Here is a 24,154-nt window from a genome sequence, read left to right as displayed (position 1 = left end):
ATACAAATGCTTTGGGTTTTGTAGGTCAAAACTCTTTGGTCTGGTCTAATTCTTCTTCGTAGGCTGGTAATTTGATGTACACCCTGATAATGCAAAATAGTAAATCCTGCTTCATATGAATGATTTTATTGAGATTGATCTCTCCAGACTGAGATCAGAAAATGTTTCAGTGTGTGCTACAAAGAGGAAGAGCAAAACAACACAAAGATAGAAGCAGTTTTCCCCAGAACTGGTGGGCTGCTAGACTTAAGGATTAAAGAGTTGATGTGTTAATAATTAATCACTTTATTTTGGGCTAATATTGCTCAGCAAGAATTTTATTCCTAATGCAGGCAATGCAAAAAGAGGAGTAGAGTGGTAGGAGGTGTTTACTGACATTTCCACTCATTGCAATAGAAGCTGCATTTCTGGAAAGAAAAAAAAATAAAACCAACTTTTTCTTTGTGATCTATAGGAAGATGCTTAAAGTAATTCAGTTTGATAAGTGCATGTTTCAGGAATGATTAAATGCTTAAAGAACAAATGGAAATGTGCTTTAGGTTATTATATACAGGCTGTCAAATTGCTGGGTGATGCTTTCTGTCTCATTTCTTTCCCTTGCTCTGAAAAGTCAGAAGTCAATAAATGATAAACAGTGATAAACCCAATAAATGATAAACAAACCTGAAAAGGAACTTTAACAAACAGCAGAAGCCTTTAAGGATCAGAGCATCTTCTTGGCCAGGCCCTGTTGCCTTTAGCATCTCTGCTGGAAGGAATTCATACCTGACAAAAGAGGCAATTGCTTTGCTGAATGACAACAAGAAATGCCACCACTGGAAGTAAACTGATGACTCTATTCCTTATTCTCTTGGCAGGTCTTATTATTATGAACATTAAAGTAATCAGTTCCCTGTCACCTAACAAACCTTTCCTTCCCTTCCCTCAACTAGCCTGATTTCAGCTGCACACTGTATTATTTATGTGTTGTTTTTACTAATCCTTGCCAGCCTAAAACATTACAAGATCCTTGCAATCTAGGTAGAAATATGACCCATAATAAGCCTGAGGATGAAGTGACAATGCCAATAATCATTGCTGCAGGGATTTTTATAGCTTTGTAGTGCCCCAGGGGTCCTCCACTAATTTAAAGAAGACAACAAAGTGGATAATTCAGGGACCTTATTTTGGTAAAAGATTATTTTTCTACCGCAATCAATGTGAAGCAGATTTTTCTTTTTTCTTAACTATCTGCAAGTATTTATACCCCCTGTGGTGTCCTGGACTGTCTCTTCTTGCATGGCATCCTGTCAACATGCTGTTTGTCAAATGCACCCAACCTGAGACCGCTTTGTCTCCTTGTTCTCTCACTGGGATTGCTTAACTAAAACCACTAATTACAAAACAGCAACCAAATGATTCTAACTGGTCTTAAATTGCAAAAAAACTGTTGGAAGATATTGGACATGATAAAGCAAGCTGTCTCTTGGTGATTTTGTTTAGCTTTACTGGATGTCTGGAAAGTGATTCTGAATTTGCCAGGAGGATGCTGAAGGCGTGTCTGCATTTTAGCTCAGATCAAATGTTCTCCAATTCCTGTGCTCCCTTGCATTTTGTGAAATGGCTTGGGAGCATCAAACTGGGTTTGTTGTCAGGTAAAATAAGATTAAGGATTTAGGGGACACCTGTGCTTCAGTGAAGAATTAGGACCAAACTGAATCTAAACAAGCTCTGAAAGATGCAGGGCAAAGCCACTTGTGTTGGTGCCCAGCCCTCTCCTGTGCTCCAGCTGCAGATCCAGGCTCTTCTGGCATCTGAGCCTTCTGTGTTGATGCTGTGGTTTAAACTTTGTCCAGTCCAGTTGATCTCAAATACTCCGCTCAGTGAAACTTAACAACGTAAGAGACACAAATGACCTGGTCTTTCACTGTGAGTTTTGAACAGAGTCTGTCTTTAGCTGGGTTGGGTCAGAGCAGTGCTTGAATTCCAGACAGTTATTCCCATGGCACACTGCTAAGGCTGTGCCTTTTCTTTATTATTATTATTATTAGTATTTCTTTAACACTTCTTTGGCACTTTAAGTAAGAGTTATTTACAAAAAAAACAACAACAGCAAAAAAACAAAAAAAAAACCCTAAAAATAAAGCTGGGAAAATCCTAATAAAGAAATAAAGCTTGGTCAATCCCTCTGTGCTAACTTTCAGCAGAGTCCCGAGGTAAATGGTGTAGCTGCCTTTGGCAGTTGGTGATTTACAGGAACATTAACTTTCAGGCTCAATTGGAGCCTCGGAGCTGTGCCTGGTGGAAATCACGTGCAGGTTGTGAGGAGTCACAGAGACAAAGGGTCATCTGCTCCATTAGAGGGAGAGAACCTTCCAAAATACCTGCAGCACTCAGGCATTAACAAAGTATTGCTCTGGAAATTCTTCATTCTTAGCAAAAGCAGCAGGTGTCATGCTGGAGACACCTGCAAAACCTATTTTTTAATTTATTTTTTTTTTTTTTGTGCTGTCATGACAAATCATTATGAGATTGGTAATTTGGGAGATCTCCTGTTGCAAAATCAAATATAAAAACAAACTCACAAAAAAAACCTGTGGGAGTCTTGGAAACTTTGGCAGCTTACTGTTAAAAATCATTTTCAAAATAGAGGTTGACCATTATGAAATTGTGTATGCTATGCAAGAGGTCTTCAACAGAGTGGAAAACACTCTTCTAAGTTTAAATATCTCTTCATAAATATATCAGAGACTTTTTAAATTTTTAATTGAGAGTGAACTTTTTCTCTGAAGATGTTTTAACTACTTTTTTCTGATTGGATTGATACTTCCAAGATGAGTGACTCCTGACATTTCCTCAGCTCCATCCCCTTTGCTTTTCCTTCCTTTCTACTGCAGTCCATGTTTTGTACTTTGAGTGGAGGAATTTTCTTTGTCTTATTATTACTTTGGCACTCTTTAAGGAGCTGAATAATTCTGTGTCAAATGAGAAGAGTGTAGTAGAGTGTGAGTGCATATTGTTAAATGTGTGTTTGCTATTGAATGAGCAATTTGCAAGATCTGTGGCACAAATTAGAGATACAGAACTGGAGCTATAGCATAAGCATTTACCATTTGCTGTAGTCTGTGTTGTATCTAGAACTGGCATAAAAAATTCATGTAACAGTTGTGACTGTAACTTTCTATAGTCTGAATTTGCCTTATTACTGCAAGTGTTTTCAGATATGTCTCTTCAGGAATTTAATCAAAGACACAAATTTGAAATCATGTGCTCTGGAAGTTCCTGGCTGACTAAAATAACTCCTGGACATGATCAGCAGGGCTGCACCTTACTGCTCCATTTATAATCTGACTGTGTCTATTTAAGAGGGTTAAATCAACACTTGTTGAAATATTGATGTCTGAAATAAAACCTGCAGATGATATTGTTCAGGAGGGTTAGGGTATCTTTCATCTAGAGCATTACTGGTGTGCTAGATTAAATGTTTTGGTGTTAGGAGGTGTTAAGGCTGTTTCTCTGAATTCCTCATCCTACCACTTTGAAAAATTCACTTATCTTTTGATTTTTCTATTTTTTTTTTCAAAACCAAAGATAAAAACACACACAGGATAATAATGCTTGTGTAGGGTGAGAATGATTTGATTAATTGATATCTCTGTAGTCTTTGTGCTTTGAAGAATTAATTTCTTAGTTGCATTTGAAAGAGCTATGAAATTTTGCCAAGCATGTTTAAACTTAAAAAAAAAATAGCAAAAAACAATAGTCCAAGATAGAGAAAAAAAATAAAAAATAATAGGCTGATAGACAGAAATTATCTGTTTTAGGACTGAACAGTTAATGTTTCAGATGCTGTCTTTTACTCTGGCTGAGCATCCAGCTCAGGATAGTGTGGATGTAAGTATTGTATGTATTTCAAATTAAATACCCTGCACAGCACTTACTGAGAGATTTGAGATGACTTTTTTCCTTCAAGAAATAACAAAACTCAGGCTGGGGCTAATGCTTGTGGTACCAGGCATAACGTGGTGGATACATCACGTGTAAGGGAGCACTTGCCTTTTCCCACAGTGATACTTGAATAAAAACAGTAATAGAAATGTCTCTACTCTGCCTTTTGAGAACCTTGTTGACCTCTCAAGTTTAAAATGCTCATATCTTTCTCTTATTAGCATCTGTTGGGAGAAATGAAGTGAAAAGATTGCTGCCTTATTCTACTTAACAGCCTATTTAAATTAAAATGGTGATGCACATGGGTGTATATTGTTCTAATTTGAGCTTTCAGCAATTTTTCCAAACAAAGCTGTTTTTCTGTTGAAAATGAAGGTGGATGCTATTTGTTTGTGAGGATGAATTAGCTCAGTGGCTAAAGCATATAAATAAAACCAGTAAAGAGAAAAAAATGATCTTAAAAGCAGACTTGTAAAGAAACCAAACCTAGTCTGTGGCTTCCACCAGTCTGAGTCTTGGGAGTCTTTGTATTTTGGAGGCATCAGCAGGGGAGGGGGAAAGAGACAGAAAAAAGAGAAATCCAGATCTTTATCTTTCAGCTTCTAAAATGTATTTACTGGAGCCATTTATCCTGGCAGGCATCAGAAGTGCTTTCTGAAGGTTTCCAGGTGCTCTTGAAAGACTTGAGAGTTAAAATGTTGTATCAGCTTGGTAACTGCAGTGTTGTTCTTACTGGGAGGCTTTGGGAAGTTTCTCACTGGTTTCTTGAGCTGAAAACCCTGGAGATTGTTGCTTTCTGATCCAGTTGTGTTGAGAATTCTCCTCTCCAGTGCTCTGGATGGCTGTGACACAAGGGAGGTGGAAGCTGGTGTTGGATCCTCTGCTCTGAAAGGGATTGTAGGGAGCAGAGAGGGTGAGAGGAGCTCCAGGGTGCTGGGAGGGAGCTCAGGGTGGGTCCCTCGTGGGAAGGAAGGGCTGGGGAGATGTGAGTCCCTGATTTATCTCCCCAGCATCAATGCCATCCCCAGATTTGGGCTGGGATGTCTCCTCAGGTGTCAGGACAGTAATTGTGAGCAGATCCCACTCTCCTTATCTCCAGGGAACAGCATGCAGTGGCATTCACTGGTGTAATTATTTCAGTACAGGCTCTAAGTTATAGCTTTAACACGTGGATGTTAAGTGTTTTACACAGCTGTAATTGCAAATCTATATAATTAGATGCAGAGTCTCTTCAAGATGCTGACCCCTGCCTAACGGCACAAACCAGTTTTTATTGATGGTGCTAATCCAGATGGCTGGTAATAGATAACTAAAAGGATGGGAGAGTGAGAGAAATGAAATAAACATCTGAACTTCAACTCTCACTGCAAGAAGGTTTTGTTTAGTAATTTAATCATTGGAGTTCAATAAAAGGCCTACTTGCTGTCCTTTATCTGGAGTGCTGAACAAGGTCTTCAGCTTCAAAATGAGGAAAAGCTGTGAGAAAAATACTCAAATGTGTTTTTAAAATAAGGGACCCACAACAAGCGATTTCTGAACAAAAAGCCAGGAAACAAAGTTTTCATTCTTTCTTCAAATAAAGATCCACCCACAAGGACTATTAGTGTCATGTCAATCATAAAGCATCTTTGCAGTTGTGCAATTATGTTGTACCTATGGCATTTAAAATTTGAGAGACTGGAGAAGGTTACTTAATTTAAACAAAAAATATCCAAAAAAACAAAACCCCAAAAATTTTTTGGAGCTTTGAGATGTTGAAATTCACAATAGTTGTGTAATTGAGATAGATGAAATTGTTTTTGTACAATTAAGAATTTTAGTATATTTCTTTTCTTATTAACTTTGACATACTGCACTCTTCATTACCTAAGCTGGAGCACATATATATATATATATATAAATATAAAATTATAGAGTACAAAAGAGGGATAAATGTTAATTCTAAGTAGTGGTTTTATAATAATTTTATCAATTATTATACTAATAGTATAATAATTGATAAAATACTCATAAATTGATATCCAGACTGTATTATACCCTGTAGGAGAAAAAAAAAATAAACCATAGTCTTTTAAAAATTATTAATATTTTATGGTGTGCTGGCACCCAGTAGCAGCTGACATAACATCAATAAACAGCAGCACAGACATCTCTGCTTGTTTTGTGTTTCATGAAGATATTGGGCACAAACGATGAGCTTTGAGAGTTCCTTGGGAAAGTAGATCTGGGCTGAGAGGTTTGGGTTTGTTCCAACACAAACAGAACAGCAGGCTAGGGAATTTCAAAGAATTTCAGTGGGGTTGGAAGTATTCTTACTTTGTGACCACAGTTGTCACTGGGTATAGACAAAGCCATTTCCTGCTGGTGGGACATTCCTGCACATACCCATTTGTGGTGAGCAAATTTATTCTGGCCAGAACAAGTCTCCTGGTGACAACTTCTATAAAGTGTGGTTGTCGTGCTGCCAAATTCCACAGTGCAAGTTCCATGCAAATGGGAATGTATTCTGGGGTTTCTGGGGAAAAAAAAAGGAAAAAAAGAAAAAAAAAAAGAGGATATTTACAGGTGTGGGATTTGATAGTATTGCTTTAAATTGGGAGGAATCTCACAAAAAAATCCCCCTTTATACAGCTTTTATAAAAAAGGCATAAAAATCAGATTCCAGAAGATACTTTTCCTTGCACAAGACAATTTTTTCATGGGCTGGTGGCTTCAACTGAATAGTTATATTTACATGAGAGAAACCTAAACATTCCTGATTGTGTGTAAGCTGTAATGGCAGCAAACCTGCAGCCTGGAAAAACGGGGTTAGAGAGGGAGGAATGGATTTGCTGTGCTAGAGATACCTCATCTGGAAATGAGAATAATGACCCTGACCCAGAGCTGAGTCTGTTCTCTCACAGAGTTCTGCACTGCAGGAAGGAGGAACTATTTCAGCTTTGGAAGAATCCCTGGAAATGCGTTGTCAGTTTGGATTTATCCCCAGCAGCAGAGACTGGGGGGCTGTTAGTGGATTATAAATCCCTGGATTGTGGTTTTCCCTGGATCTGTGTGGAGCAGCTGTGGAGAGCAGCCAGGACGTGCTCCAGGGTGGAATCTTCTGCAATTCCTGTTTCCTCTGAGTTATGGAGCAGTTAATGATTCTGATGGAGAACCTGTCAGTAACTTTTAACTCTGGGTTCACAAGGCCAAGGTCAGCACAGGTTTTTTTAGTCTCACTGAGATGATCTCTGTGCCAGGTGTGCCCTCTGGGCCAGTCTCAGGAATTCACGTTTGCAGCTCAGGAGTGTGTGCTGTGCTGGGGACAGGGTGTTTGTGGTTAACTTCTGCAGGTTTATTCGCACAGCACGGGCTGCTAATGAAGGGGGTGATTTTCGAATGCTGAGGGCACGGTTAGGATGAACCTGTTGACATCTAAAAGCAGCAAAGAGCACGTTGAGCCTCAGGAAACCATAAAAGCTTTTTGCGCTAGTGAATGTGTGCTGTGCATTAGGGAGCTGACCTTAGCACCCCAGCACATTTAATTTTATCTTTCTTTTAAATTCTCTGAAACTCTTTATTTTTTTTATTTTTTTTTTTAACTTCATGTTAAAACTATTGCAACTTAGAGCTTTCTCTTATGAAACTTGTAGTTGGTTTCTCTGAGAGTCAAGCTAATGTTATTTATTTAGGACGTGGCGTTGAATGCTGACCATCACACACTCCACAAGTGCAGGACAACACATCTCCTGCTCCTACCGAGTGGTTTTCTCCTTTAACTACCTGTATTATTGCTGAGGCACAGCTTTCCAGGCCGTGTATCCTGCTGGGATGGCAGCTGTTGAGTGTTTCAGTGACTCCACAGGTTTTGCTGGTGCCGTGGTCGCGATCCCGTCGCGGTTTGGGCGTGGGCCATGGTGAGAACCAGGGAGCGCTGTGTCGTTCCGATTGGGAACGGCCGGAAAAGAACGACACAGACTCTCAGGGAGTCAGAACAAGAGGATCCCTTAGTTTATTGCTTGCAGGCCTGCTTTATAGACACATACGTGGAAAGTACAGAAAGGAAACTCTTATTGGTTAGTAAACTGCTACATTACCATCATTGGTCAGTGGGGTACACCACCCCCCTGACTTTCTCCTGCAAGGAAAACAAGGAACACATAACAACACCTGCAAGGCTGTTTTGTGTTCCTCAGGATTGTTTTAATTCTTTCTCATGTCTTTCCCAGACTACTTTCTCAGGGCCAGCCTGAGAAGCTCTTGCGGCCTGTAATCTGTACAGGCAGTGTCAGAATTTAGCATCCATAAGCGCTGTGCCCTGCCCCAGCGGGTCTGTCCTCACCAGGGTGATGGGAATGAGGGCACTGGAGCTCACACACGGTGACATCCTGGCACAGCCCTGTCAGCAGGAGCCCTGTGGGCTGCTCAGCCCTGGGGATGAGCCAGGGTTTGCCAGCTCACGTCCAAAGTGTGCGGACAAATGCAAATCCACACCAACAAGGAGCGCTGTGTTGCTAAAACTGTAAAGTACACGAGAACTAACACGGGCAAATGTGAGTTGTTTATGAAAAATGTGTTGGAAGCGCCATAGGGTGGAATTATCACTTATAAAGATCTCACTCCCACAGCCTAGAATAGCTTAAAGGTGCTGGAAAATAAGGTTCTGCACTTCTCTCTGGAGATCATGTCTATTTTGTCTTAATTATTATAGCTCTGAATATTGTTGCTCCTTAATGCCATGTTGTGAAATCCCTGATGTGCTCAGCACTCCAACCAACAGTGCACAAAATTAATCTTGAAAAGAAAACCAACATAATAATTTAATTTAATCTCCCCACTTCTTCAACTGGAATTTTGTGAGCAGTTACTGTATCACTTACTGGACCTACGAATACACCTGGGTGTCAGAACACAGATCCTCTACTTCTCATTTTCTTCTAAGATGAACAACACCATTTATTCTAATGTTTCTGTCAGAGAGATACATTTACCATATCTGTATCCATTGTCTTCCTACCTGATTCATTTCTGATCTTCCTGAAGATGTGGTGATCTTCCCAGAATACAAAAACATCTCATATGAAATTATAGACTTGCTCCTAGAAGTCTGGGCAGCTCAGTCTTAATTATGGTCTGGATAGTTGAGGAACAGAAGCTACTCTCTTAAAAAACAGAGCTTTTTAACTGTATTTTTGCATGACTGATTCTGGTCATTAGTCAGTTGAGATCAAGTCCTAGGTACTGGGGGGATTTTAGTTGTTCTGTGTGGGTTTTTTGAGTGTTTCTTTGGTTTTGTTTGTTTTTGTTTTTTTTCTTTTTCCTTTTTTTTTTTTTGTTTGTCTTTTCTGTTGTACTCTAATAGCGAGGCAAATGGAGCAAAGTGAAATAAATATTCCCAAAGTATGAGATGGAAAGGCATTTCCTAAGAGAAGTGCTTGCTGTGGTGGATGTCAGTCTGTGTGAGAGAACTTTTGAGGAACTTCTTTGTGTGTAGCAGCAAAGTCTGAGTGTTCCAAGCAAGTTCCAGCTCTGATGGAAAGTGATGGCAACGAGACTGGGAGGACTGAGGGGTCAATTGGCTCTGCCTGAACCCAGCTGTGATGGCAAATGCTTAATCCTAAATCAATCTTTCTTCATTGCCACGGAGAAATGCAAATAAAGGGTGATTACAGCTTTCCTCTTGCAGGCAAGAGGTGAGGCTGCAGAAAAGTTGCAAGAGTCAAAGGATTGATTTGTTGTGGAGGATAGTTAGAGGAGACAGCAAATCAATTTACTGAAGCCAGAAGTTTGTGGGAGGGTCTGAGAGGACTCCTGGCTAGGGAGGACTAAGTTAAATGATGCCCCAAAGTAAAATGATGTAGATAAAGGTGGACATTTGTGAAATGAAAGGAAGGGATGTGGAATTAAATGCAGATCTGAAGCAGCAAAGAGTCTGCTCTGGTGGTTGGGAATTTATGATAGAGGTAAATTAAAGAAGCCAATTGTTGGCAGAGAATTGCTTGAAGAGGTTTTATAAACTGGAGATAGCGTCATAGGACTGAGAAAGTAAGAGAAAGGAAAAAATCAAATTCAAATGCATTTCTGGGAGGGAAATGCTACAATTTTTTAAAACTGGTCTGATTTCTGGTTGAGATATCATATTAAACTTTTGTAAGGCTCTACTTGAGCAGTGTAATTTCCTTCAGAGCCATTTTAGCCTTTTATAATAAGATTCTTCCACACTGATTTTTGTCTGAAATCAACTTGTTTCTCTAAACCAAATATCAATTAAATCTATAGAGTAGACCATTTCTTTAAAGTAAGGGTAAATGTAGGAAAACTGTGTAGAGAAGTAGGAAAGTTAATTCTACAGTAGTTTTTTGCCTGATTTTTTTACTAATGTGATATTATATTTATATAATGTAATAGATTTAGAGACATAATCTGAATGGAAGTTGAAATATGAATTCTGTATTATTGGTATTTTATCTATAAGTGTGTATTCTCTGTGTGATGAGTTGGGTACAAGGAGAGAGACAACTGAATTTGTAATGTGGTTCATTGAGTGTTAAGAGTAGAAATATAATATGAAACTTTTCTATTTACTGCTTTTGTCCTTGCTAAGATTGTTTAAAAAGAGACTAAAAACTCACTGATGTAGCATATTTCCTTAAGAATACCCATGAAAAAAGATGCAAGGTTATGTAAAATTCCTCACTCTCAGGATTCAGGACAAGGCAGGATTAGGTCTGTTGTCTTGCAGTTGATGTTTAACATACATATTTAACACAGAAAATAATTTTGCATTTTTTATTTGATCTCCAGCTTTCCAGAAGTCTTCCTCCACCGCTGCTGATCTTTTGTCTCACATCAGTCGCGTGACACGTGCTCGTTTTGCTGTGTGTCATATACAGGTGGTTTTGAGGGAACCCTTTCATGTCATCTCCTTTGTCATGTCATTTAGCACTTTCATTAATTATTTTAGCTGTGATTTTTATATTTGCAGTGGTTAAATTTCCCTAGTACAATCAGTGTTTGTCTACAAAGGAGAACAAATGTCTTTTCATTCCCTGATTCACAAGGTTTGTCTTTTGGGCTCCTCAGTTAATACGTTAATCAGCAGTGTCTCTGAGCACCCACTGACTGAGCAGCAGTGACATTTTCCTTCTTCTCATTTTCCTTTTTATTCCAACTCTTTGTTTGCTCAAGAAACAAAATGTGCTGACAGTTGTAGGCTGTTGTCAGCACAGGCTCCTTGGGCTGGCCGATGGGAATCCTGCTGAGGGTTATTTGTGCCGCTGCTGCATCAGAGTTGGGCACGGGGATTTTGGAGGACATGAAAAGTTCATGATGTTGGGTTTTTGAGTTCCACTTCACTCATACTGAGCAGCTCTCAGCTCCAGAGAGCACAGCCAGCCTGTCTGCACTGCTCGTCCCTGCCTGGAAAATTCCATTTGGTTCAGTCAACACGTGTTACACGGCCTCTTCTTTCTTCCAACTGCTCCCCTTGAGATAAACCTGCAGGAGGAAAGAAAGGAAAAACACTATTTTTACCTTTGAATGCTGAGGCTTTTATATGTGTAGAGATCTATCATAACATCTTTACATCCTTGTAATAAAGGTATTTTATCCTTATTTACATTGTAATGGAAATGACAAGAATACTTAAAGGGTTGTGGGACAAATCCTTATTTAGATTGTTCAAAACAAGCTTTGTTTGATTTCTCTCGGTGATTACGTTTCAATTCACACAAAATATAGAGCTGTACTTGAATTTAGAAATTCCAATAGTCCGTAAAAATGAAGAATACAGAGCCAGAATATTTTGGGTTATTTTGTGGGGTTTGATGCTTTGGAGTTTTGGTTTGTTTTTTGTTTCCTGGGGTTTTTTTTCTTCATTGATTCTTGAGCCACTGTTGTCGCTAGGAAAGTCACTTGATGCAAGTTCAGATCTTTCATTTCAGTGAGTAATTTATGAGAAGTACAAACTGGAATAATAAAAAAGAAAGCATAAGATTTAAGGGTCACTGTCATGAAAACTGTGGAAGTGTTTCATATTCCTTAAGAATTCCTGAAGAATTTACATGAGTGCATTTAGTGCTGAAATCCAGAGATAAGAGTGTTTTTTTTTATGGAATACATACATCATAGGTGTTAGAGAAGATCATACAACACTTGCATAGAAATCTCTATAAGTGAAGTTATTCCCAGTCTGTTGCATCTGGGCAGAGTAACACTTTAATAAAAGTATTTAATTTAATAAAAACAGCTAATATATCTGATTTCACTGCCATATGTTATTGCACTGAATGTGTGCTTAATCTAAGACAAGTAAGAATTCAACATAAACAGTTTAGAAATCCAGGGATGAGCACATTCTGTGGTTTTTTGATTTCATATGTTCCAAATGTTTCTTTGCAGAACTCTCATGTGAGATATGCAAACCCTTCACCTTGCATCAGAATGATGTCCTAATGATTTTTATCTCATTAACTCTTTCTAAAAGCTCAAATTATTCCTGGAATTTGTCATCTGGAGGAATGAAAGCAATTGCCCCTAATAAACAAATTGCCATTTTCCTAAACAAGTATAAGAGCTCCGGGAAACAAGCAGCAGTGACAATATTGACATTGTTTTCCTTAATCCATTAGGATGCATTATTTTCTGCAGAATAAACAAGAGGGTGATTTAAGGTGAGCTTTGTTTCTTTAAATTCATTGTATGGCTTCATCTGCTGTGGGGGACACTCAGTGCTGGTCACCACGGGAGCAGTGACCTCTGCCTTTGCTGCCTGACCCTGCTCTGAGCACAACCCTGGTCAGAGCAGGGACAAGATCACAGAAGAAACAGAGGTAGTTCTTGTTTTAAATATTTAACATTTAAATTTAATATTTAACATTTAAAGCCAACCCAGTATCTGAGCCAGGGAGTCTTGTAATGATATCTAGAATATAATGATAACACATCTGTGCTATAAGAACTGCCCTGAATATCCCTGAGAGGGTCTACAAACCCTCCAAAGAACAGAGCCTCAAACTGAGAATGCCTCAGAGCCTGATTTGCACTCCTGTCCTGCCTCCATGCCCCAAGGACACAAATCTGCTGCAGTTATGGAGCCACTCACGAGCCTGGGAAATTGTGGCACTGCTGGACCTTGGCCTCAGTCTGTCAGGGCTTCCAAAATCTCTTTATTCAGTGCAGCTTCCCCAGCCTGCTGAGGCTTCTGATGACTTTTATACTCCCTCCCCTTGCAGAAAGGCAGCACAGCAGACACATTATATAGGGCAGCCAGAAAAATAATTTCCTAATGTTATTATTTATGTTTAGCTGAAAAAAACCCAATGGTTATAAATTTATTATTCTTCTTGAAATGAAATGACTATTCTCTTGACAGCAAACTACAAAACCTGTAGTTTTTGTAGTGAAACCTGTGACATCAAGGTAGAATTTTTCCTGTAACTTCAGAAGGGATTTCTAACAAAGAGTGAGGATGGGTTTGGCATAACACAGGAGTATTGGGGGAAATGTGGTGGGGCTTTGTGGGCATCTCTGATGGCACTTTCCCATTAAGAGAAAGAGAATATCTATTGTTTTTCTTGATGGGAGGCTGATGTGCAGAGCTGTCCAAGGGAAGGGAAGAAGCAGCAGCAAGGCTGACAGGCACCAGTTCCTTGCTGGTGCAGTACACATTTTAATGGATTTTACTAAAAAATACAGAGATTTTGGGCTCTATCCTGACCACATGTAAAGTATCAAAATATCTGTGTGTTTTTCCCAGGCTGTGCTGCTCCAGCCCACATTCTTGGCTTAAGTGGGTGATGGATCCTCCTTGCACGGATGCGCCTTGGAGCAGCTGGAGCCCCTCGGAACTCCCTGACCCTGGGGACTCCCATCTGCCTCCCCCTGCTCCTGCCTCTTTTACAAGTCACATTCTTTGCATCCACTCTGAATTCTGTGCCATAGGTTAGGATGGAGGCTGAATAATTTACTCAAAGTCATGATAAGGAGCAATAAAAGCATTCCCCAACATATTTCTTTATCTCTTGAGGGATTATTTATGGTCAGAGTGCCTGTTCTGGACACTCTCCTGCCACCTGAAGAACAATCTGACTTTTTATTTTACTTCATACACTCAGAGCTACAATATGTACTAAAAAAATCAAACATACTTTATAAGACGAATAGTCACAGCTGGGGATAAGGAATATAAATAGGATGACATCAAATGAAAAGAACTGATGATCCAACAAGGCTTCTATAGATCATGTTGTCTAATGTCAGGAGAATTGCAGATTAGTCTTGCTGCTCTTTATGACTAAGCCTATTTATCAACTTTCTGGAAAAATCTAATTTAAGGTGGCACATTTTCCTTAGCTCTGCCACACTTCAAAGCCTAAAGTGTGGAGGTTGGTCAGCCATTCTCCCCTGGCTGTAATCATTGGTGAGATTCCCATTCAGGACTTTCTGCATCATCCAGGTCCTCGCTGCTCCTGGCTGGCTCTGATAATGTAATTTGGGTTTGCTTGATTGGTAAAAAAACTAGAAAGCCTTAGCTTTTAACAACTTTATCCAATTCAGACTTAATGTTCAGAGAGAAAGAGCAATTTAAATTGCAAATGTTCTTTATAAGAAGCTGGGTTTCTGTAAAGTGTAACTTAGTCATGCCATAGAGAAAGAAGATGACAAGCCCTAAAAAAATAACAAAACCCCACATTTGGACAAGGTGGATCCGGGCAGGGGCTCTGCTGCTTTTCCTGAATAAACCTACAGAAAGAGAAACTATGTTTATGACAGGATATAACAAGAAATGTGAGTTTTAACAACTCTGGAGGAAAATATGCGGGAATATAAAATTTCGTAGTTTTCCTAACGTGTACTACATTTTTAACACGATGCTTTATAACCCAGTCACAAAACGGATTTGTGTACATTTATATTCGTTCTTTAAAAGCTAAGTAGAGCTCAGGCAAGTAAAACAAGCTGTTTGATATTATGTTCTCTTTCCCCCCCTCTTTCACTTGAAGTAAGAAAACCTTAGCATCTGATGTCACATTACTTTTATATATGTAAATGCTTTCAAGCCAGAACATGTAGCGTAAGCATATTTTATCAGCTATTACCACTAAGATTTTTACATATATGAACTAAAAAAGCTCAGTGTTTGTGAAATTTGAAGTAATTTTTTCTCCTTGAGGATTATCTGAATTTGTGGGAAATCCTCTGTTCTTATATCAGAAAGCCTTTAGCTGTGCATTGATTAGGAATTTCTTTATCATATTGGAAATCTGGGAAACTTGCTTGAGCTTATAAGCAATGATGTGCAAGATAAAACAGAAGGATAATAGAGTTTCTGTTTGTAATTTAAATGTAATAAAATCAGTTGTGCAACAGTCTTCACTAGCACACTCTCACAGGCATTTTCCTTAGGCATTTCAAAATGCTGCTGTTCTTACAGGAAGCTTTAGGATAAATCTGTTTAATTCCTGTTCATGACATTTTGAAAAAAAGCTAAGGACTGTGAATATCACACCTGTTTGCTTTTAAGTCAAAAGCTTTCATGTGCAGAAAATAATGTTTCAATTAAAAAAAAAAAAAAAGAGGTTATTTGACATTACTGCATTGAATTCAGAATTGTGTAGAGGAAAAGAAAATTAGAGAAATTTCAATAGGCTGCTGACTCAGAGCTGAATAGACTTCAGCATTTGCATCACCTGTTCAAAAAAATTGATAAGCCACAATTTTAGTATCAAATTCCTGTTTTTGCTTGCAGACTTGGTGGTCTCAGTCTCTTGATTTTTTTACAGTTTTACTACTGCTTTTTGTTGAACAACTGGATTTATTCTCTGTTGTTCCCACTTCAACTTTGTCATTGTGTGATGTCTAAACTCTCTAATTCTCTCTACTAGAATTTTAGTTGGGAAGATACTGAGAAAGATGGCAAGTACAAATAGCAGGTGGAGAGAATTTCCACAAGAGTGTAGTGACCCTCCTTTGTTCTTTTCCACATGAACTGGATTTGATTTACAATTAAAAGTATATATATATGTGCGTGTAAGATTAGTGAGCATTTTAATTTTTAATGCTACATACACTATCTGACATATCCCTTGGGATTCGCAGGAAATCCTTTCTCCTTGCATAAAACCAACAAGATGCATTTACCCTAAAATTGCCCTTGAAATAGCTACTTTTTCTAGTAGTATTTAGAATAATTTCTCCCTAATGACATCTCCTTTGTGGTGCAACGCTTGAGCGTCGAATCCTGAAGTGCAGATTCGGGTTTTTTGCTTATGCTTGGGTTTCCTTACAGAACCATTAAGAAAAAGCTTTTGCCCAGTAAAGATTCACCATGTAGGGATGAATCTGGCTGCTGTATAAAGAGCATTGTTCTTCTGTGGATGACCTCCTTGTGCAGAATGATAGTTTTATCCTTCTCTACATCATTATGTTTGCTGTACAAAAATCCTGCTGTGCTACATCATAATAACATGTAATCTTCTTGCTCAGTTTAGCTGAGATTTAAGGAGCCGCTGTTCATGGAAGCAGTTTTCTAAAGTCTGATCTATAATTTACCAGAATCAACCAGGCAAAAGAGCAAGAGGCTTTATAAGAGGGATACAGCCTTTAAAACTCTTAAACGAAGATTAGTTTAAAGTTTCAAAATCCGGTACAGAACCATCTGGCAAATCTCATGTCAGGCTTTGTTAGACCTCTGAGCATTCCTGGTGTGCTCCACCCCTCACCCTGCCTTTGTCTTCCATCCCTCTGCCCTGCACCAGCTTTGCCCAGAGATGTTTGGGAACAAAAGAGGGAAATGAGTAAGGACAGGGCTGATTTCCCTGTGGGAATAACAGAACAGCTGTGGGTGTGCTGCACCTCTGGAAATCACATCCTAATGCTGGATGTGTGCTGGGTGATTTATTGCATCTCCCAAGAGGTACTTGCAAGGTAAAAGCTGCCTGTTGGCAGCACCATTAGAGACTTGCTGTGTTAAATTGTGGCTTTTCAGCCCAAGGAATGGCTGGGAGGATGTAGAACCACGTCACAGGGCATTTTGGTACTTTCAGAGATGGAGCTGTAGTTGATACAGCAAAACAAAACAGTGTGGAAGCTGTCAGTGGTGATTCCAGGTTGCTGTTTACTCTGGAAGCTGATGGCTCCTGTCGCTCCTAAGTTACATTTCAGGGCTGATCTCTCCACAAAGGGATTCTTATCTGTATATTTGTTTGTATTTCTGTCCTTTGGCAAAAGGCAGACCTTTGTTTCTTGAACACAAAGCAAAAACCTTCCCATGGGAATCCTTATTGACATTTTAATTTCAGCTGTCCTATGGCTTTCTTTATATATAAATATATGAATCTTGGTAACTCAGAATAGAATAATTTGTTTCAGCAATCTGTTGCATAAACTTATACTGTTATCACAAAAATGAACCCTTCTGTTCACCTTTCACATGAAGGATCTCAGGAGGCTGGAGGAGAGGACTGCAGGAATCCAATTACCTGAAATCAACTTGGAAACAAGAGGGAGGAATTGTTAATAGAGATAATCTCCTCCTCAGGCTTACAGGGCTCCTCTGTCTCAGTGCAAAGATGTTCTGCCTGGCCAGTAAAATCAGCATACCTGATTTCCTGATTAAAATGTGCAACAGAAAAATAGCAAAGAATGCACTTCCCATCTAAAGTTGTAGCTTTTGGCAGACAGAAGCTGCCCCAAGCAGATAAACATTTGCAATCCCAACTATATTATGACAATGTAACATGGCTGATATACAACTTACCAAATGTCTTTTGCTGTTCACTTCCCAGATTTCACTTCAAGCCCTAGAAGTTTTCAACTTGAAAGATTGTTTCATCCAGTATTTTTTGTATTTTATTTTTTTCCTTTGCTGCAAAGTGCAGGAGTGGGACACTTGGAGTCAGACAATTTTAATGCTGCTGAAGCAGTTTCCTAAGGCACCAGAGGAAAATGCATGGTATTATCTTGGAATTTCAGTCTGCTTTTGCTGCTCACAGTGATCAATAACCATTAGAATTACTGCTGCTAGTATCTGCTTAGATAATTCTCAGGCTTTTCCAGAAATCAGAATAGGTAAAGCAAAGTTGTCATGTTGTAACTTTTTATTTTTCCTTTTTAACTCTCAGTCAAGATTTGCTTTGAAGAAAAGCAAAAACTTGTCAGTAGAGAAGCAGGATGGGATGGAGGTAACATCTATCCAGCTGAACAAATCCAGGATTTAGTATTAGAATAAAACCTAATTGGTTTGAATTATGTCAGATGCACTGAAGACCTCCTCTCATGTTTCAGAGTGAGGACCACTCTGAAGCATCCAGATCCATCACTAAAGACAAAAATTATATTCGACTTAGAACACTTCCATAACCTTTGAAATCTGTTTTGCAGTTCATTTTCTCTGGTAGGTTTTGGAAACCTGGATATTACCTGCCAAGTTGTCATAAGTAATTATACGTTTGTTAACTTATTGCTCCTAATAAACAACAGGAAATATTCATGATGAGTTTCATTTTCCCCTTAAAAAAATACTTAATAACTGCTTTGATTAAATATTAAAGCTTTATTTTCCTGTTACAACCAGACAAGAAATTCCAAATATCAGTGAAATAGTTTGTGCACAGTCTTTTTACAACCTGGTTGTGTTGCTGGACTTTATAGATTAAAACACCATTGATCAGGATAATTTTTAGATGGTCAGGTGGAGATGGATGGACTGGCTGTATGATGGCTCAGCAAACCAAAACTTTTTTCATATTGAAAATACCTGAAAACTGGACTTGGTAGAGATAGACATCACTGCCTGGCCTTGGGGAACAGTTGAAATTATTGCAAAAATGGGATTCAAGAGATAAAGGGAACCTTTACAGCCACCAAGATTTTGTGTGATTCCTTGTGTTTTGTTGTGCCTGTTCCACAGCAGGGACACAGCTTTTTGGGTAATGATTTAGAGCAAAACATTTCTCCCTCAGCTCCAGCAGAGGAGGAGCTCTCAGGAGGAGTGGCAGGAGCAGGATCAGGTACTCCCCATGCTCAGAGAACAGCACTTGGCTGTTACAGAAGTGACAGGTGGTTCTTCAAACGTGGAAAGAACCTCATTTGTTCCACCAGCCAGGCTTGCCTGCTAGAGAAACCCTGCTCAGTGTGTGCACAAGGGCTGAGGGAGCTCTCATGGCACTCTGGAACCATCTCCAGGTTGAAATCTCTCTCTGTCTTTTATCTCAGTACGAGCACAATTCTCCTCTGCGTGTGGAACTTAAATGTTCAGCTGAGGAAGTGGAGGGAACGTGAACAAAAGACTGTGGGGACAGTCTGGTGTTTCTTCAGAGGAGCTGGGGAAGCTGCAGGAAGAGCAAAACAAGGGGATGAAGGCTTCCAAAAACTTGCCAGTTTTAGTAGGAGCTTCTTTATCTGTGCTGGAAGGAAGAAGCTCCTGGGAGGATTGTTCCCCATTACCACATGGTTCTGTTTAAAGGAGGAGAGAGCTTGTGGAAGGGTGATGCTGGTGTGATCCATCAGCAGTGTGTGTGTGCTCCTCAGAGTGAGGAGCTCAGAGCAGGGACCACCACACCTGCACAGGTGCAGCTGCTGGGGAGGATTTGCCTCTTTGTAAGAGACACTTTGGGGTGTATGGTTTGAGACCTCTACAGTCGAGTTAGGTGTTTGTAGTTTATTTCAGGGTGTGGGGGAGAGAGAGACCCTGCTATGAACCAACTGATAGAGCTCAAAGCAGGCTCGGAGAGAACAATACAAAAGTAAAATATTAAATAAATATGTAAAATATGAATACATGAGCTCAAGACTTAAGATTGCTAAGAGAGAGAGTAGCAGAACAGAAGTGAGAGCTGGGAAAAAGAGAGTGAGCTCTCCTGTACAACTACTTATATAACCTATACCTTTGAATATTCTATTCCTTCACTAACCAATCTTTCTAAGTGTACTAATACAGTAACATTTGTGTGTGACCTATAGAAATCACTGTTTTTGCATATTTTTAGTTATCTCAGGATCCTTCAGACCTTTCCTTATGAGGCTGGGGAGAGGGGTCTCAGCTTGGTTTTATTGGGGGACAGAAGGTGTTCTGGAATACCAGACCAGTTTCTTTGAATTATTCAAACCGTGCTTTCATTTGTATTTCTTCCTTAGCCTTTCTGCCTAAAGAGTCATATTTATAATTCCTTTCTAATTCTACCTTCCCAACAGCTCTTGTCCCTGCTGCAGGCAGTGGCTGGGTGCCAGCTGTCCCCTGTGTGCCCACAGCCCGCGTGGAACGCGTTTGTCCACGCTGCAGAGTGAGTGGGGTCTGAAACGGGGAAATCAGAGAGCCACAAAGATGTGTGAGGAAATCTGCAGGGATAAAGGAGCTTGGTTTTGTCCTCCTTCCCTGTGCCCCAGGAGCAGCCTGGTTACCCTGAAATCTGCAGCTTTCACTCTTTCTGCTGCCCCTATTTCCTGGTATTTTATCTACAGAGTGGGCTGGGAGAGTCTCTTTAGGTGCAGGGTAGGGGGAACTTCAGCAAGTAAATGGGGCCAGTCTAAATAAAATTCAGCATTAAGTTTGATTCTAATTCATGTCTAAATTTTAGAATGTGGTTTCCAGCATTACTCAATCACTTTAAGTGCTGTTTCACCTAAATGCATCTGTTTTCCTTCTATAATCATACACTTGTTTATTCATTTTTCTCTTTGCTCTCTGAATGGACAAATGTTGCATAAAAAGCTGGTGTGAAATGCCAAGAAAAACTATTTCCCAAGAAATAATGTGATTTTTAACATCAGTTCCTGGCAGGCTGTCCCATGTGGAATTATTATGGTATCTTTAGCACCACAATTGACATGTTTAATAATTTTCATTGTGTGTTTGGGTCCCTTTGATGGCTGATGATTAAAGCAAGATTATAAGGTAGAATACATTTGCTTTTGAACACACAAAAAACACAACTTTCCCTTTCCAGATGCATTCATTTTAACTCTGTTTAGCATTCTCTAAATCTGTGGTTATTTATTTTTTCTTTTGAAATGCACTTATTGTTCTATTTCAAGAATGAATCGTATTCTATTGCTACCCCAAAATATAAGATAACAAAAAATTGTAAAAATTATTGCTTGTAATCTACTATTACAGGCAATCCAACCTGCCAAAACACAATTGCCATTTAATAAGGTGTTTTTTTTGAAAGAAGCCCTGTGAATACTCTGTGAAAACTGAAGTCGCCCACAAATTCTGTATTTAAAAAACAATGCTTCCTTTTAACCAGCCATAGTTTGTTGTAAATGACAAAAAAAATCCAATGGCATCTCTCTCCTTTTCTTTGTCAATCCTTGCAGTCTCTGTGGGCATTTAGATCACTCTGATGTGGGGCCTGGATAAATGTGGTATTTGCATTATTGTCAAAGGCAGTGCTCAAAGGGGAGTACATTAGAGATGTATTTCAGGAGGAGGAAAATCCTGCTACTACTTAAAAGCATTTCAGCAGAGGATTTTTTTATTTTTGTTCTTTTAGTCTTACGAATTCCACTGTTTCTGTTTTATGACAGAACAAAAATTTGGGGAGAAAGGAAATATGAGACTTGATTTCTTTACAACAACGTGTAAAATTTCCTCACTGGAAGCACCCATGGAGCAAATTCAAAGGTGCCAACAACATATTCAATGCTCAGTCCCAGTGACCAAAAATCTTATGCATTTCTTATTGCAGTAATTAGATGTTAATAAGTAATTGCAGGGTGTTTGGTGTTATAAAAAAAATGTGAAGAATCAGAGGGCTTCTTCTTTGAAGAACAGTTTAATCTATTTGATCATATGGACTTTTGGTTTGGGGTGGCTGTTTTAAAACACCCCAGGGAGTGGGGAGACAGAAAACCTTTAACTTCTCAGTCTCCTGGCTCCAGCTCTGAAAATGAAGGAAAGACAAGGGCTCTCATCTGAAAACACAGCTCCACACCCAAATAATGCAACCTTTAAAAGTGTTTTCCATAAAATTCCTTTTTTGATGTCTCTGTTTAAGCTACATTGAGCATAACACAGCCTGGGCAGGAAACAGCAGAGAAACCAAAGCCGAGTTCCCTCGGAATTTCTGCTGCTGAACCTTACTCTGGTGGCAAATCATTTCATATTTTTGGCTGAATTTTTTATCTGTACACACAGATGAAGGTGTGTACCCCCTCACCTTGAAGGATACAGAAACTCTCTAAAGGTACTTAGCTGAGAGGGAAAAAGAAAGAGTTACCTACAGCCTACTCCAAATGTGTGCAGTCCTGATGCCTTGATACATTATTGTATGGAATTTGTACCTGTTTTATTCCCTCAAATCAGTGCTGAATGCTGACTGAACATAGCATTGACACATCTTTTTTTCTCTCCCAAAAGCACACAAAAGAAGTGGGAAGGCCACAAACTCCTTTGAAAGAAACAACCTTGGAGCCCTGGACTCAGCCACAGGTAGGCTGGAACAACTTTTCTGATCACTTCTTTTTCTGTAGTGGTGGTTTCTCTTAGTATTCATGGAAATAATCTGCAAAGAAATGTTGCAACAGGTTGCTCTGTGGTTCTTCTATCACACGTCAAAATGATTTGATTTGGTTTTGGCTGCCCAGACTATTGGTGGTGCCCTTTGAGGAGAACTCTGAGCGTCTTTCTAAGGGAAAAATGTCAGTGTTATCTTGCCTTCAGCTTGTGCTTAAAAAAATTTTGCAGAACTTGACAAAACAAAACTACTTTGATGGTTTGATTGGTGTGTCCATAAACTGTGGGCATCTGGAATAGAAATGGTGGATGTTTGTCATTTTGAGAGTGAGGTTTGAGACCTCAACCTTTTGCTTCATGAGGACTTAACCAAGAATGAAGCAATAATTAATTATGCAAAAAAAGTGATAAAGAAACATGGATATTAATATGTAATCTTTAACACAGAATGGGTTTGAATGTTTTGGCCTTTACTTGAGCAAATTGTTTGATAGAAATGTTTTCTGTGCAGGATTCCAGAGCTGTTTTTACTGTTTGTTCCCCGTGTATCAGAGCACTGTACTGCACATGGGATATGTGGCTTCAGGGGTGGTGTGAGGGATAGAAAGCAGCAGTGAAATATAAAATCCTAGAAGCTGGGTTTGTCCTAGAGGCCTCTTCACTCCCAAAACTTGTGGGAAATACGGCGTGGGGATGGAGAAACCCTCAGAGCTGTGTTCAAGGCTGGGTGCATTTCCCTCTGCTTGGTGCGATGCTGGCTGTGCCCCGGGACAGTTTGTGCAGCTGATTAAACACTGAGGCTCCCAAGTGATAAACTCATCCTGCAGTCACAGATCCCTGGAGTTTATGGCTGTGCACGCAGGGAGGAGATGTCTGTCTGTAAAGGGAAGTCCCTCAGCCTCTGCTGTCCCAAGCACAGGATTTTCCCTCTTTCCCAAATAAAATCTCCCAGGTACAGCAGGGTGGGTCACGGCCAAAGCTCCCAAACCCTGCATGCAGGGAGCTGCTGATGGCAGCAGTGCAGCCCCATGGATCTGTGTGTGCACTCAATAATGTTTGTGTGCAGTCAATAATGTTTATGTGCAGTCTTGCAGGGCTGGCCCTGCTCCTGTGTTAACCCTTCATGTGCAGGAACAAACTGGGGGAAAGGGCTGATGTACATCAGAGCAGCTGATGGAGCACTGGGGCTGCTGGGCTCCTGTCTCCTCCCCTACAGCATTTCCTCACCTGGGGCTGGGTTCTCTGAGAGGATTTTTGTCATTCCTATTTATTTTTTATTTAAAAAGTAGTCTGTTTTCTAAAACAAATACATGCAAAGAAGCTAATGCTAATATGCTTTTTTATTTCTTGGAGAGAAGAAGTGTAATCAACAAAATCAAAAACTGCTGGAACCATTATTGTAGCAGAAAATTAAATTAGTTGTTAATTCTTTCATGGATGTAATTCTGGCCACTGCAAATCCCTCCTTAGGTATTTTGTATAAAGTGAGTAAAAATTCATGGCATGGATAAAAGCTTTGTCTATTTTATGAGCAACAGGCAAATGATCCAAATGGTGCTCATAAAGCAAATGGTTCCCAACTCTAAAAGGAGCAGAAATGTATTTAAAAGCTGCTGGAATGAACCACGAGCAAAGCCAATTCCTCTCTACAAAAAGGTGTTACTTCCATCAAAGTTTTTTGAATCCCCCACACGGCACACAAGGGAGAGACTCGCTACTTGTGTCTACTTAATAATAACAATAAAAAGATCATTTTGTGTGCTGGGGCTGCTGAGAGCTGCTGTGGGATGA

General features: G+C 39.6%; 1 protein-coding gene across 2 annotated transcripts in view; it reads left to right on the top strand.

Moving 5' to 3' along the window:
* PCDH11X (protocadherin 11 X-linked) overlaps positions 1-24,154 on the top strand; it is a 429,361-nt gene that overhangs the window by 174,328 nt on the left and 230,879 nt on the right. For both annotated transcript variants that reach the window (XM_019006551.2, XM_015626720.3), the window contains one exon: positions 22,268-22,339. In XM_019006551.2, coding sequence (XP_018862096.1) covers positions 22,268-22,339 — 72 coding nt within the window. The remainder of the gene's footprint in view (positions 1-22,267; positions 22,340-24,154) is intronic.

This window comes from Parus major, chromosome 4A, assembly GCF_001522545.3.
Source record: "Parus major isolate Abel chromosome 4A, Parus_major1.1, whole genome shotgun sequence".
Classification (NCBI taxonomy): domain Eukaryota; kingdom Metazoa; phylum Chordata; class Aves; order Passeriformes; family Paridae; genus Parus; species Parus major.
The sequence above is the reverse complement of the archived record's forward strand: the minus strand, read 5'-3'. Positions and strand labels throughout refer to the sequence as shown.